Source organism: Myotis brandtii, unplaced genomic scaffold, assembly GCF_000412655.1.
Source record: "Myotis brandtii unplaced genomic scaffold, ASM41265v1 scaffold441, whole genome shotgun sequence".
In the NCBI taxonomy this organism is placed as follows: Eukaryota; Metazoa; Chordata; class Mammalia; order Chiroptera; family Vespertilionidae; genus Myotis; species Myotis brandtii.
In genome coordinates, this window is record NW_005366873.1 from 1,570,378 (window position 1) to 1,586,941 (window position 16,564).

At 38.2% G+C, this 16,564-nt stretch overlaps 1 protein-coding gene across 1 annotated transcript in view; it reads right to left on the reverse strand.

Moving 5' to 3' along the window:
* Positions 1-5,983: 5,983 nt before the first annotated feature.
* Positions 5,984-16,564, reverse strand: part of TDRD1 (tudor domain containing 1) — a 43,275-nt gene continuing 32,694 nt past the window's right edge. Inside the window, exons 17-25 of the mRNA XM_014546410.1 lie at positions 14,347-14,457; positions 13,383-13,553; positions 12,105-12,380; positions 11,222-11,341; positions 9,277-9,393; positions 7,919-8,086; positions 6,875-7,102; positions 6,220-6,266; positions 5,984-6,140 (exon numbers count right to left, since the gene is read on the reverse strand). Coding sequence (XP_014401896.1) covers positions 6,048-6,140; positions 6,220-6,266; positions 6,875-7,102; positions 7,919-8,086; positions 9,277-9,393; positions 11,222-11,341; positions 12,105-12,380; positions 13,383-13,553; positions 14,347-14,457 — 1,331 coding nt within the window. The 3' untranslated portion in view covers positions 5,984-6,047. The remainder of the gene's footprint in view (positions 6,141-6,219; positions 6,267-6,874; positions 7,103-7,918; positions 8,087-9,276; positions 9,394-11,221; positions 11,342-12,104; positions 12,381-13,382; positions 13,554-14,346; positions 14,458-16,564) is intronic.

Here is a 16,564-nt window from a genome sequence, read left to right on the forward strand (position 1 = left end):
CCCCCTCAAAAAATATATAAAAAAAATCCCCTGGTGAGGATTTACAAAAAACACACACACACACAGTGAATTCATTCATGAATTGCCCTGTACGGCACGTCTCAGTAGTATACCCACAAGGCGTGCAGATGACTGAATGCCATGCAGAGATCAGTGGTGACACCAGTGCAGTGGACTGGCCACTGCTCTGGAGGCAAGGTCTGGGTTGCCTGCTGGCTTTGTGGCAGAGAAAAGATGGCCACTGCTTTGGAGGCAAGGAGGTCTGGGTTGCCTGCTGGCTTTGTGGCAGAGAAAAGATGCTTACTCTTCGACTGCTCACTTCCCTGGCCTATAAAATCAAAGACTGATGGGTACAATGGTTCCCATCTAGGAAAGTCCAATTCAAATTGTTTGCATCCAGTCCTCCAAATGATGAAGGCAAGGGCATATATGAAAAGGCCCAAAGTGGGGTACAACAGAGAGGCAAAAAATTGTGAATTTTCAGAACCCTCTTGCTGAGAAATGAAAGAACAGGAAATAACCTTAAATGGCAAAGAAACCATCCTAGAGGAAACAAAGGGCTTTATTACAAAGTGCCCCACAAGGTAGCAAATTAAGCCAGAGCCAGAATTAGGGGGGGGGGGCTTGACGGGGAATGCTTGGGGGGTAGATGAGGGCACAGACCCAGGGAACAGAAACACCACCATCTCAGAGTTAAAGCCCCTTAGGTTTGGGGTAGGTACCAATTGTTCCAAGGCTTAAAGCCCACATACCAACTCCTTTACAGTGAGAAGAATTGTGCACAAGATCTTACTGGATATGCTTTTGGGAAATGTGATGCCTTCTGGCTGAATCAAGTACACATGGAATGTCTACGAGGGAGCAAAGGCTTGGGTGACATAAGTTAGTCATTCAATCAACACCCCAAACCGCATAAGCACTCTACTTCAAACTGTTAATGCTCCCAAGTTTTGTATCTAGTTTTCATGCACAGGTGTGTGCCTCAGCAAAAGCACTTGTTGAATGTATTTCGAGAGGAATCCTGCTGCACCCTTGGAGGAGGCAGAGCGGGCAGAGGCCCGACTTACAGTAATACAACTCACAGTCCCTCTCGCTTCCTGGAAGTCTCACATCACAAGAGGTGGGCACCTCCTCCTCGAAAGGTTATCAGCTCAGGGTCTCAAGGTAAAGTAAAAGGAAAGCAAGGAAAATGCATGAGGCTGGGCAGCTAAAGCCTTAGATGAAACCAATGTTAGTAGGTTATCGGGAAGCTAGTGGCTGGATTCAAGAACCTTCCTAGGGAAGTTAGACTACAGTGCCCCACCGGTAACTTGCACCATGTTCAGGGCAATGGAAAAAGTGTGTTCTTTGTGTGAGCCTCCCACAACGCCACCTGGGCAGCCTGGAATGGAACCTCACCAATTCCAGCAAGCAAAGTCATCCTGCGGCTCTTTCTTAACTCATGTTTGGAACCACTGGCTACCCTCCAACTCCTTTTATCTGGAAAAACAAAACAAAAACCATCCTTAAAAAGCCTTTGTTTCTCAAGCAAGCACTGCTGGGGCCAGTCTGCCTGCAGAACCGCCTGCACATGAGCAGCCCAGGTGTCACTCTTTGGCTAATCCCAGAAGAGCTCCATTTGCCACGTCCAGGCAGTTGTGTTGGTGATGAGCGCACTAGTCACACGAATGGTTTGTGGTTCGTTGCCAACCTCAGGAGGACTCGGCCTCTCCTGGAATGTGGCAGCTTAGGGCCCTGCTGGTAAGGATCCTCATGTTACTGGTGTTCTGGAGTTCGCATTATGTAGCAAGAGAGCTCGATTTACAGAATATACATCACCCTCATTCACAATGTTGAGCCTTTTACATTCCTGGCTGCCCCAGCAAAAGAATTCTACCAAAAGAAAAGGCATAGCGAATGGCTTTCCTCATCAACTCCTATTCATTGTTTAATCCTTAATAGAAATCTAAAACGAACCCAATTTGTCTCAATATTTACACGGCCTCTACCAGGGAGTGATCTATTTGTTTGGCTATACGGTCTCAGCTCTAGTCTACTTCTCTATGACTGAACGAGATATTTTGAGGGACAGGCAGGTGTGATGGGCCATACCTGGTCCTAATGAACAGTAAATACAGCACCTACCACCATGTCAGACACACAGCTGGGGCTCAGGAAATACTTGTTGAGTTAATGTTAACTCTGTACCAAACAGGAAAGTCTTAAACCGACTCAGAAATAAGACCTGGGGGGCTGGTATGTTAATATGTGGGTTAAACTAGCAGACATTTACTTGTGAGACCAGTACTATGGATTACATTAGTTCCTTTTGGGGAACAAGGCACACAGCTGAACCACCAAATGACAGTGAACTCCATCCAATTACAACTGTTTGAATTGCAGTTTCCACGAGCATATAATACCTTGGAACCTGATGAATTCTGACTTAGGTTTTTTATGTGGTCTTTGACTTGCTTCCCTAACTTTCCAGAATAAAAAGGCAAGTTTTGTGATTCTCTGGTTTTCATTTGCACTTTCACTGTGGCTGGAATTGAACAGACTATGAACAAACTAAGCACGTAGTGCTCCTACTATGTGTAAATAAGAAAAGGAAGTTAGCAAAATGCTGGCAATAAGAACACGAGGAATCTGGCAAAATGAAAAGATTTATTGAGCAAAGCAGCATACATTTTTATATAATGGAAGCACATCAGTATTTGAACAACTCTTTACATGAGGAAAAATTCCATTGAATCTAACAGATTAGCTGACACCCATTATCAGTAAAAACAACAATAAAAAAGTCTTGTAAGTTTCTCTTTGAGTTGGTGAAAACATCTCCTGAGGTTGTCATAGGCTGCTACTTAAAATCACAAAAATTCTCAGACAGAAACTCAGGGCTGGCAGAAAAGTCAGCTGGCCATAATTCCACACGTGAGTTTAGGAGAATTTAGTATCATGTACTTCTAATTTAGCTTAAATTGTTACCTGCATTTGTGCTTCAGAAAATGGCAAATTCTAACTATAATAAAAATCTAAGTGGCTACATAATGGCTGGCGAGAGCAGAAAGAGAACCTTCCTTCCCCTGCTGGAGTGGTCCAGAGTCCAAGGACAGACTGTGCCCAACGGCCAAAGGACAAGGGAGCCACGTCACGATGGAGAGCAGCTCATGACCTCAGCACACGTAAGAAAAGAGGAGCAGAGAATGGAGCAACAACAAACCAAAGAACATTTATTATGTGCAAGAGACAGATGATGACAGGGATATTTTATTATAAAATACTTCAAACATACATAAAAGTCCGAAAAATAATAAAGCTCATGTATCCACCAACTAGACTTATCCAGTATTAGTATGGAGCCATGTTTTCTTCAGTACCTTATCTAATAAAAAGTTATATGTACAGTAGGGAGCCCCCATGTATCCCTTCCTCAGATTTCTGTGAATTTGGAAGATCTTCTGTGCCAGGCTTATATCTGTGGAAGGAAGAACTTGGAAAAATAAAACTACTCTACCTAATAGAAGAGCAGTAAGCAAACAAAAGTGGAGGCATCAAAGGTCATTAAAGAAAACGTCAAAGAGAAAAGGTTCCGATAAACACACAAGATGCTGTCCTTTCTCTCCTAGTCTAGCCTTCACTGTTTCCTCTCTCATAAGTGTTTATTTCCAACAGACTGTTTCTGAAAGAGAAAAATCAACTATCATTATGCCGTATATGAAAACTTGGTCACCGTGGTTCTTAATTTCTATCTTAAGTACAAGCAAAACAAATATTCACTTTTAACTGAAATTAGATATTAAGTCAGAACTGCCAGTTAAAAAATTAGCCACTACCATAACAGTGTAATGTGTTAATTATAGCTGTTTGTACTCCCCCTTCACAAACATAAAATATAGCTGTTCACATTCTCCTTCAAATATAAAAATATTTTACATTAACTTGTATGCCAAAGTACGTATGTATCACTTTTGAGCAAAAGGTTAGTTTTATGTTCTCATCATCACATCACTCCTACAATTACTAACAAATTAAAACAAATTTCTCCAGAGATGATGAAACAAAACACATTTCCTCTATCTCTAGGAGGAATGACTTAAAGTACTAAATATTCAACTACATTTTCACTAGAATGAAGGAAATCTACTTAAGTAACCATGTATGTAATTTTTTCTAATAATATAACCGTAGTTTCATGCACTTCAGATTGATGGAACCTAAAAAGATATTGAAGCACAGCAGACAGGTAAGAAGCAGGGGGCAGTAGAGAGAAGTCGGCTTTGAGTCAGAAGACCTACTTTCCAGGCTGTGTGATTTGGGGCAGCCATTTAACCTCTCTGAGCCTCAGCCGCCTCACCTAGAAAATGGGGTCGTACTTTCTTTTCAAGGGTGCTGTGAAGATGAACTATGGGATTAGATGTAAAAGTTCCTTTTAAGTAAAGCACTGCCCAAATATATGGTATTACAGTATTCAAATGTAGATAGAATATGTATTTATTCCCACAGAAGAAAAGTCAATTCAACTACTATGCTTTAAATCAAGTGGTTTTTTTTTTTTTTTTAAGTAATGTCTTCAATCTATTCAGAAACAACAGAAAATACAGGTTTCATCTGAAGGTGTGTGTGTAAGCACTCTCCACAATCTTTAGAAAAAAGCCTACTACACAGATAAAGAGTAACAGAACATGCAAGTTCATCAACTTGACTGGCACTAGCACTAAATTCCAGAAGTTCGTGTCTTTGCATGTCCTTAATCTATGAAATTAAAAGTATCAATAATGATTTTAAACCCAAGTACACAAAAAGCAGTCAGTATTACAACTCAATGCATGAGAAAGCACTGAAAGTTGTCATTGCAATTGTAAGTCAGCATTTGTTAAAAACAACCCAAAACTTGTAAAGGAAATAAATCATAAGAATCAAAACTGTTGATCTTGCATGAATGACATTTACCTTAGAACTTGGCTATACTTTCTTAGAAACAGAAACAAACAATAGTACAAAGAATGTGTGAGCCCAGCAGTTAACTACTTGAGGACTGTCACGCCCACAGAGACCCACAAAGACCAAGCTGTTTGCAAAAGGTCTGATATAAACTACACTTCAACCAACAAGAGTGCACACATTAAAATAGTCAAAGATCCTTTGCTTTTGGCTGGAATTAATCTCTTTGAATTAAGTGATAAGGACAACTTCCAACTGGCTGTTTACTGATCACAAGTTATTTCTGAGGACCATCTTAGAACAAAGGATCCCAGATAGTAACAGGGAATAGCAGCAGGGGAACTATTGTTTAAAACTCACCAATTTTGTCTTTTAACCACTAGAATCACCACAGCCAAAAGAAAAGAGTATGTTTTGTTTTGAAATGCAATATACCATCAGTGCAGCCCATTTTCCATTCTTGAACCCTTGGAACTTCCTCACAAAAAGTGCTAAACATCCCGGCCAGTGTAGCTCAGTGGTTGAGCATCGACCTAGGAACCAAGAAGTCACTGGTTTGATTCCTGGTCAAAGCATATGCCTGGGTGCAGGCTCAATCCCCTGTGAGGAGTGTGCAGGAGGCAGCAGATCAATGATGTTTCTCTCTCATCAATGTTTCTATCTCTCTATCTCTCTCCCTTCCTCTATCTCTAAAAATCAGTAAAAACGTATTGGTGTGTTTTTTTTTTAAAGGCTAAATACTGTTATAGCAATGCACACAAGTGAGAGTTGATCTCACATCTAGACACAAAGCATTTCGGGCTACGCTTTACATCACAGCAATTATTACGAGTCCCTCCACATATCAACATGAGCACTCCCCAAAATCAAACAACAGTAGGAAAGTTTGCTGCAACCTGAACACGCACCCCTGGGCTCAGTGCCACTGGCAGTGTCAAAGGAAGATTATGCAATAAAACTTAGGAAAACAGCCAAAACAGTAAACCAGGCCTCTGATCATTAGCTCACAAAATACAGCACAGCCTCGCAGCGAGCTTTCACTCCAGCAGCTCTGCCCTCTGAGCAGGACTGCAGGTGTCCGACTGCCGGTTACAGAGGTGGCAAAAACAGCAAATTTTACTTACTTAACTTTCTAACAACTTTTTCATTTCAATAAATTTATTTTGATTGGTTGGATTGTTTAAGAGGAAGAGAAGAATCTGTTCATGTTTTTCAACCTATGGGTGAAAAAAATAGTAGCATTTAATTTCTCAAAGTGTTAAAAGGATAATTTCACTTAAAGAAAACTTTACCCACTTGTTTCTGTAATTCTGAGCAGCAGCAATTCATCCTGTTCGTCTTTTCTAAAAGCAAGTGCAAAAAGTCATTAGGTCACATACATGCAATATAAATAACAAAAATCCTAAAGTCTGAACATATGCCCCTCCCCAGTCATGGGTTCCAACTACAAAAGACTTGATCAATTAACCTTTTGTTTGGGTTTCCATGCTATCTCTACTGTGTCCAGGGATTTTACCAAACGAATGCCCACGTCTCCAAGGTTTTAGGTCTTCTGCCTCTCATATGGGATGTCTCTTTTTGGCTGAGGGCAGGCCTGCCAAATCATCATCTTATGAAATATCATAAGATCCAATCTAAAAAATGTGGGTGTTTTTCACTTTCACCAGGATCAAAAGTTAACTGGAAGTAACTTGGAATGCCCGACATTTCTAACGTTCTTGGCATCAGTTCCAGGGACAATGCTGCTGAGCCTGATCTAAGGACAGTCTGGCTGCGCGGCCTGCTTCCATCCAGGGGGTCCTCGAGGCGGCGTCAGGACCTGGAGCCCTGCCACTGGGCTTACAGAGGAGGAGGGGAATGTGGCCACGGGGAGTAAGGAAAGATGAGTTCAACTAAATTGACAGCAATTCTTCATTACACTTACATTTGTTATTACACTTGGAAAAAATACCTTTATTTAGAGCATTTTGCTTTTTAGATGTGATGTCTCTTGCCAGACCATACATCACCAGCTTATCAGTTAGACTGACAGCGCCGTTCTCAGAGCTTTTCTCAACCGACACGGTATGAACATTCTTAGTGATTCCTTTTACAGAAAGCGTTACATTCTGATTCAACATGAAGTTTTTTAGTAGCTCTATTACTAATTGAGAACAGCTTCCATTCAATTCCATTAGTCCTGGGAAAAAAATTACATATTAGAGTTAATCTTCAAGTCCCTTTAAAAAGGTAGTATTTAGATAAATTATCTAAGGATAATAAGAAAAAGCCTCACTGATTTTAGCTAGGTTTATGTATGCTTTGATGTACTACTGCTATTTGCTGCATTAAAAAAAATAAAACTTAGGTACTCGTTGATCCCTGTTGTGTGTCAAGCACTAATCTAGGTCTGGAGGGCCCAAACAGACAAATGGTTGCCTTCCTGGACATATATTCACGTGGGAGAAAAAACAGTAACAGTTTCCCAACTCTCTGAGTCAAAACCAAAGCAGATTCTGAGGCAATCAGTATGTTCTTATCTGCGGGTACCTCCAGGTAAAGAAATCGGGAGTAAGTAAAAGTCTACTGTAATACTTCAGCACACTTCATACAAATTCCAAGAGAAGAGTTGAAAATATGCAGATAATACTATACGCAGTGTCATCTGAATGTCTCTAAAGACAGAGGGTGACACAGCAGGAAGACCCCCCACAAGAGCGGTCAGGTGACCCACGTTCATCCTGGCCCTGCCACTTCCTAGTTTTGCAACCTGAGACGAAACAACCTCTAAACCTGGGCACTATGAAACCATCTGTGAAACAAAGATGGACCAACTGAATATCATTTTTGTGAGAATGAAAGAATAAAAGATAGGAGATTTCTTTGTAAACTCTGCTTGATATTTAGAAATCTTGGCAGTTACTTGAAATACCTATTTGATTCAGACTAGAGCTCTAGAACAAACAGGAAAAAGCAACAACCCAGAGGCACCCAAATTGGAAAGTGACTTATCTACCTTCGAACGAACATTTAATAATTTGGAAAGGAAGTTCCAGATGGTTGGCGGAGATCGGCTGCACTCTGCAAAGGGGCAGAGTTTCCACGTTTCCATAGTCCGCATAGATCACTTTCACCTCGGCCTCCGACACCCCCAGAACAATAGCGCGGTACCAGAGATCATCACCTGAAAACATAATGGAGTTTTTCAAACATGAGACATAATTAAAATTCATCTTACATGTACCTTTTATCAGCTTCTGGAGAATGGAATACACCCAAATATTAGAGTGAAGTAAGGGATTCCGAAAACAAGGGATCCCGATGACTGAGGGGGGAGATCTAGTCAACAAGGTGGGGTGGGGGAGAAATCAAAGAAACAAGGGTGGGTGGTGTTGAAACAGCTCCCAGCATGATGGTGAAGGGAAAATTCCAGGATGATGGCTCAGGTCTGGAGGGCAAGCAGTCTAGAAAGGAGTGGTTCAGAAGTTTAAAGATGCCTCTAATACAATAAAAGTTGATAAAAGTACATTAAGTGTTCACTGAATTTACACTAATGCAGAGAACTGGAGGTAATTAGTGAAAGTATACAGAATACCAGTAACAACAAAAAGCACTACAAAATAGAAATCTAATTATAGTACACCACATGGCTAGCCTGTGAATAGTGTTTATACAACACTACTAAAGTAATAAAGAATATTTAACCTAACCAAAAATTATCACTTACAGTTTCTCAACCTTAATTCATTCCAGAAGGCTATTTGAGAAGTGATTTGTTCGAAAACCGAATCATTTTTTCCCCGTTAGAAATAATGTAAATTTAATAAATCTATTCCAGACCCCCAAATGATTCCATTTTAACTTTTCTTATATACATGTCTAATGTAGTTTAACTGATAAATACCTATTGATCCACCATATAGACTCGCAGTGGTTCTCAACTTTCCTAATGCCACGACCCTTTAATACAGTTCTTCATGTTGTGGTGACCCCCAACCATAAAATTATTTTCGTTGCTACTTCATAACTGTAATTTTGCTACTGTTATGAATCGTAATGTAAATATCTGATATGCAGGATGTATTTTCATTGTTCTCGACCCACAAGTTGAGAACCGCTGATATAGAGTATTATTATCTAGAGCTGGTTATCTAGAAGTACTGACAGATTTGTAAATCTCTACCTATACCCTTGCCTAAGTATAACTGTGGTTATGGAACAGAAAAGCTGAATAACCCCAATATTTGAATTAAACCCATGACCTTTTCTTTAATTTCTCTACCTAATCAAGTGAAATGTGCATCTTAAATAACAAGATCCATATCATCTCATGTGAAAGAGAACAGAAAAGTATTTTCCCTAGAAGAATCTTACTTGTGTATTTGGCGCAGCACGCATCTCCCGCTCTCGGTCTATAGGATGATTGCCTCGTCTGAGCATTGCAATATACTAACAATTCAGTTGTCAATACATACAGTTTTTCCTGATCTTCTAAAATATATAAAAACAATCTTTTGTGAAAAAATTTTCAATACTATTATTAAATATAGTATACAAAACAATGTTAAATCTAATAACCCCCAAAACCTCTGTGTGTATTAAAATATACATTTATTTTTAAAAAATAAATAAAACCCTATTGGTCATCTTGTGCTGAAGGGATGCAGTACTGGGAGGGGGCAAGAAGGAAGCCTGTGGAGACTAAGGTCTTGCTTGGGGTTGCTATAGGAGGGTGTTCACACTTATGAAAAACGATTAAGCTGTATTTTTACAATTGTTTGGTGTGCTTTGCAGTGAGTGTGTTATACAGGCACACCTGGTTCTATAGTGCTTCAGATAGTGTTTTTTACAAATTGAAGGTAAGACCCTCCACCAGCAAAGAGCTTACAACTTGCTAAAGGCTCAGATGACAGCACTTTTTTTAGCAATAAAGTATTTTTCAATTAAGAAATATACATTGTCTTTTTAGAAATAAAGCTATTGAATACTTAATAGACTACAGTAGAGTGTAAATATTTTTCTATTCATTGGGAAGCAAAATTCATGCGATTTGCTTTAGGGCGATATTTGCTTAATTGCAGTGGTCTGGAGTTGAACTGCATCATCTCTGAGGTATGCCTCCAGTTAATAAAAGAAATACTTCCAATTTGTCAGACTACGAGTATATGTTATCAGGATTGAATAATCCTAAACCCTTGCTTTCTAGTCTACAGATTAAGGATAATTATTTGTAATATTAGAGATAAATTTAAGCAGTTATTGGTATTATCACAATTCTAGGTCTGACAATTTGAAACAAAGGTTTATTTTCTTCAGCCTTTAAATACCTGCAAATTATTTTGAATAGCCACCACCCAACTTGCACTAACTCACATTCTACACTACAAGGATACACTCAAACAACACTGACAAGAAGCCTTAATTGTAAACTTCCATGAAACAAAAAAGGAAAATTAAAAATACTTATACGCTACTCTTCTTCATGATTAGGTCCAGTTTAAACCGTTCTCTAAGTTTCTAAAGATATACTAACCCTATGATTATAAATAGAATACAAAGTACTCTTTGAATATAAAAAGTTTTGTTTCAAATTCTCTTAAATGGCCCTGGCCGGTGTGGTTCAGTGGTTAGAGTGTCAGCCTGCTGACCAAAGGGTCACAGGTTTGATTACCTCGGTTGCAGGTTCAATCCTGGGCCCCAGTTGGGGGACAAGCAGGAGGCAACCAATTGATGTGTCTCTCTCACACAATGTTTCTGTTTCTCTCTCTTCTACTCTAAAAAAATCAATGGAAAAAATATCCTCGGATGAGGTGATTACCTCGGTTGCAGGTTCAATCCTGGACCCCAGTTGGGGCACGAGCAGGAGGCAACTAATCGATGTGTCTCTCTCACATCAATGTTTCTGTTTCTCTCTCTTCCACTCTAAAAAAATCAATGGAAAAAATATCCTCGGGTGAGAATTAAAAAAAAAAATTCTCTTACACGGCTGTTGAAGATTAACTTGGTAAATACAACTGAACACAATGCATTTAAACAAGAAGTTATACAGTAATCAAGACATTGTTTTGTTATAAAAAGCTATAGATTATTAAGACTAGGTTGAACAGGTGCTGAATGCAGGGCATTCTATTTATGTCCACACTGGTGTTTTTATTCGTGAATCTGCCTGAAGTGCTAATAAGATCAATTCTTCCGTAAAACCTTGAGACAAAGTTGTTACCCTCCTCCTTCTCCCCATTCCCAAATGACTTCAGATAAGCACTTTCATTTTACAGTTAAAAAGGTTAGCATAAATGGGTCTCAAATTTTAATTTCTTACCCGGCATGTCATTTGGCAGAGCATAAAATAAGTTTGGGTTTATGATTTCTAATATGCTGGCTTGTAAAGTTTTATCAACTGGCAATTCTATTGTCCTCCACTGCTGAGCTAAAGAGATGGCTGAAAACATACCAAACAAAGGTCTCCATGAAACAGGTCCAATTCAGTATTCTTTCCTAGTAATGTGTTTATTCACTCAGTTTTTTCCCATCAACATTCCCAAATTCCCAAAATAATATCTGTATTTTTACAAAACAATCTACTCAATTTGAGGGATTTTGTGGGTGTTAGAAAAAAAATTTAAAAATCCAATCTGTAATGAGAATCTTTGAACCACTGCACTCCTGTAGTATTGTGTTTCTGTAATACATTTCCATTTCTGTAGTATATTTAGTACCATTCTTAAAATGTATTCAAACATTAAGGGATACACAAATGTATGATGCAAGTTTTCCTGATAAGTAACTACATTAAAAATGAGTACAGTGTTGGTTGAATAAAACCATCATGTTTCAATAAATTAATATTAAATTAACTTCAACTAGAGGCCCAATGCATGAAATTCATGCAAGAGTAGGCCTTCCTTCCCCCGGCTGCCAGCATGGCTTCCCTCGTAGCCCGGCTTCATCTGGAAGGTCATCCAGAAGGACATCTGATAGCCCGGCTTCGTCTGGAAGGTCATCTAGAAGGACGTCCAGAAGGACATCTGGTCTAATAAGCATATTATGCTTTTATTATTATAGATAGCCTATTATTAATCTATCTCCACAAAGCATATTTCTACAGGAAAACTGTATCCTTCAGAATAGAAAATTTTTCACAGCCTTTGAAAACAAAGGATAACACAAATTTAAATAACAAACAAATGGCTTAAAAATGTTACCTTGATGCCCTGGGGTTTCAATCTGAAGATCATGCTTATTGACAGGTCTGTTTGTTGTAAAGTCTTTTTGTGGTGAACTGGCTTTTACAACCAGATGTTCCTCAATGAGAATATCACTAATTATTCTGGGATAACAAGTGGAGAGATCGGTGAGCTCAAGTCCCACTCCATCTTCAGAGATTTCAACCACTCGGGCTTGGAGTTTTATCCCTGCAACGCACATCTGAAATTTTGCTATGGCTTCCTTAGTCCAGTGTTTGTTTCTAGGCTGTATATCTGGCAAATATATGCAGAACAGCATTAAGAAGAATTCTGTGCCCATGCTGTATTTTTTTCTTTATTAAGGTATTACATGTGTGTTCTTATCCCCCATTGCACCCCAGCCCCCCATCTATGCTTCCAGACAGACCACTGTTACCATTTTGGTATCTAACCTTCCACAGTTTTCAGGGAAATACACACATGAATGTATATACTCATATTTCTTTTTTAAATAAATTTTTTATAATAATAATAGCTATTATGGGTATAACAGTGCCCAGGCACTGTTAAGTGCTTTTTATACTTTTATCTCTTTGAGGAAGGTACTGTTACTGTGCATGGGAGGAAATGAGAGCAGAGTTTAAACAGTTTGTTTGAGGTCTCACGGCTGGGTAGGGAGCAGAGCTGGTCCTAGAGTCCGTCCTCCTAGTGATAATGCTATGCTGCATCTCCTTGTAACTGTTTTCTTCACTTAAATCATGAACAATTCTTCTATCAATGACATATTTAACCTCCTTTTAATGACTATGTAATAACAAACAGTAAAATAGGACCTCTGAGTGCCAGGCCCTGTTCTGAACATTCCTTTAATCCTCACAACAACCCCATGAACCAGACACTACCATTACCCACTGTATGGAGCATCATTTAACCCATCTTCTCTTATTATTTAGGTTGATTTGCTTTTATTAACAGCAGTGGAATGAGTTTCCTTGTAGGTGGACTTTGTAAAATTCCAGGATTAGTTCTTTGGGATAAATTATTGGAAGCAAAATACCTTCATGAGAAGACATCCATTTTGCCACCCATCACAGTACAGAAAAGCAGCTGCTTCCCTACTCTGACATCGACAGACAGTCTGGCCAGTATCTTTAAAAATACATTTTGAAATTTTATGTTATAAAGTAAGATTTTCTAACTTACACAAATATTAAAATTATAGATATTAATACTTAGATGTTTATGCACTCTAAGTATTAGAAGACAGTAGAGAAAATTTCTTATTCTACATCATACCTACTAACCAACACTGTATCCCTTGAAATGGAAGTGTTAAAAATTCAGAAGGGATCATTTGGAGCTCATCTGCAGTAACTTCTCCAATGTTTCCATAATCCACAAAATGTACTTTAATGTTTCCATTTGGTACAATTTCCTTGACTAAAGCACGATACCAATTGCCATCACCTAGATTTAAGATAAAGTTTATAACATGGAAGTTGTATCATGAAAAAGACATCATTTGTCTAGCAACTAATAAACCTGCTCTCTTCCACAGATGATGCCTTTAGCTTTCATTCACAGATTCCTACAAGAATACTCAAAATCAATTTTTAGAATACCTCCAAAATTTTTACAGCACCACACTTTTACATCTGATATAAGTTAAAGATTTCATTCATCACCTATCCTTAAATTATCAGAATGTAAAGGTAAATGTAAGCATGTCTGTCAATCTGGAAGACTTAAAATACTCTCACTACTACTGACAGATTGTTTTAATTGTCACTTGGTATAACAATATAAAAAGTAAATAGAAAAAGTCTTGCAATGAAATTAAGATATCTCATTAAATTTAACTTCAAAATAAGTAAGCACAGGGTGACCAGAAAAAAAAACAATAAATCTACAGTGGACAGGTTTTCCATTATCTAATAAAATAAATATTTTAGTATTATCAGAAATTTTGGAAAGAGAAGCATTTAACCAAGTTTAAGTATGAAAGTATCATTTGAAAGCTCCTCGTCAAAGAGAGAAGAAAAAACATCTTAAGCATTCACTTAATGTCAAGTGTGAAAAATATTTGCTTAAACATCAGAAAGAAAATATACATCAAAAATAAGGGTTGATGAAACCCATATAATTTTATTAAACAATGTCACCCCAATACATTCAATAAAAATTTAAATAAAAAAAAAGGGGTTGAATGTCAAAAACAAAAGGTTCTGGTAAAGTCAAGATTGTACCAACTGCAACTTACCTGAAAAAAAAGCACAACAAGGTTGCCCTATTTCTGCCTTAAAGTCATTAGACAACTTCTGCTGGCAAAGTTCTGCTAGTGATTTGTTCAAATCATTGAGTTTCTTTAAAGCTGAAAATACAATACACATGCAGCATTTAATATTTTTTTAAAAATGCAGAATATAGATTTTTCTTTAAAGCTAAAAAATGTTTTAATCATATAATCTCAGGTATATCCCCAAACAACTATTAAGTACACCAAATGCTTTTCCCTTTTCATTAAAAACTGGGCATATTTGCCAGTCAATGATTCTCTCTCATCATTGATGTTTCTCTCTCTCTCTCTCCCTCTTCTCTGATATCAATAAAAATATATATAGGGTGTCCCAAAATTCACGCAAGATTTGAATTTTGCGTGAGCATTAACAACAACAAAAAATAAAAGCCTAATTTTACTTGGTTTATTGAATCAGATTCTAATATCTGTTGCCCTTTGATTTCAATCCCTTCAATTTGATAAGCATTACCAAGTACCAATTATGGCCCAGGAGCAGGGACAATGAAGACCACAGCAAAGCCGTGGAGGCCATTTACCCGATGTGCTATTCCATACATAACCCTATACTGTATACTTTATGAATCAATAAAAAATTTACAATTTTTAATTATAAACCTGTGTTTTCTATCAAAATTACTTCCTGTGTGAATTTTGGGACACCCTATATATTAAAAAAAATAACAACTGGGCAAATTTTAAGTCATTATTTAGTTAATCTTCCCGGTAAACCCTATGCCAACGATTTACTGAGCACAGTGACAAGACGAGGGCATTGTTATCAGTATACAGCAACAAGATGTTCGCTACAAAGGAAGCTCAGTGAGGGGTGCTCAGGAACTCTCTGTACCATTTTGTAGCTTTTCTGTAAATCTCAATTATTCTACAATAGAAAGTGTATTAGAAAAAGAAGAGAGAAAACACTATGTGAACTGATATCCAAGATAGAATGAGAGAAGCAAACTGCAAAAATAATATACAGACAGTACTTTATCATTTGTGCCTACATAAAAGGAATATGTACACTTACATAAGCAAATGTACAGAGTATGTACTTCTGAAAAGGTATTCAGAAAATTGAGCCCTAGACAGTTTGGCTCAGTAGATAGGGCATCAGTCTGCGGACCAAAGGGTCCCGGGTTTGATTTCGGTCAAAGGCAGGTACCTTGGTTGCAGGCTCCTCCTGGCCCAGGCCCTGGATGGAGCTTGTGCAGGAGGCAACCAATAGGTAGGTGTGCTTTCTCTCACCTGATGTTTCTCTCAGTCTTTCCTTCTCTCTTCCACTCTCCCTAAAAATCAATGGAGAAATATCCTCGGCCAGGATTAACAACAACAACAAAATTCAGAAGAGGAAATAGAAAACTTACTTTTCACTACATATTTTTAAAAAATGATTTTAGAGAGAGAAAGGGAGAGAGGGAGGGAGAGAGAAAGCCCCTGATTAACAAGGCACTTATTTATGCATGCACTGATTCAGTGCTCTAACCGACTGAGCTACCTGCCAGGGCTCCACTAATACTCTTTTGTAACTTTTGGCGACTGCTGAACTAGAACACTTAAATTGACAACTATCATATTCACTTTCAGCCTTCATTGACCCAAGCTGAAAATATACATACCTTTAAGACAGCGGTCACCAACCGGTGGTCCATGGACCACTGGTGGTCCATGAGGTCCATAAGGTTGGCGACCGCTGCTCTAAGATATAGCTAGTAAGTTCATTCCTAGGAATATAATCAATGGAAACGCATGCACATGTGCACTAAATTTGAGAATATTCATAGCAACATTATTTTATAGCTCAAAACTAGAAACAGCCCAACATCCAACAGTAGAAATAATAAACTGCAGTATATTCATACAGTAGAACACTATGCAGCAACAAAAAAGCAAGCCACAGTTACATGTAAAAATGATGGCCAGTTTTAAAAAACAATGTAAAGAAAACCAACACTAAAGAGTGCATATTGTATCATTCCATTTATATCAAGTTCAAAACCAGAAAAAAAAAATCTATGCTAGTAGAAGGCAGGCTAGTATTTACTCTTGAAAGAGAGAAGTGGTAGTGATAGGAAGACATGAAGGAAACTTCTGGGTTACTGGCAATACTTTATTACTTGGCCTAGATGTTGCTTATACAAGTGTTTTGACTTTGTGATAACTTATGTCACACTCTTATTTG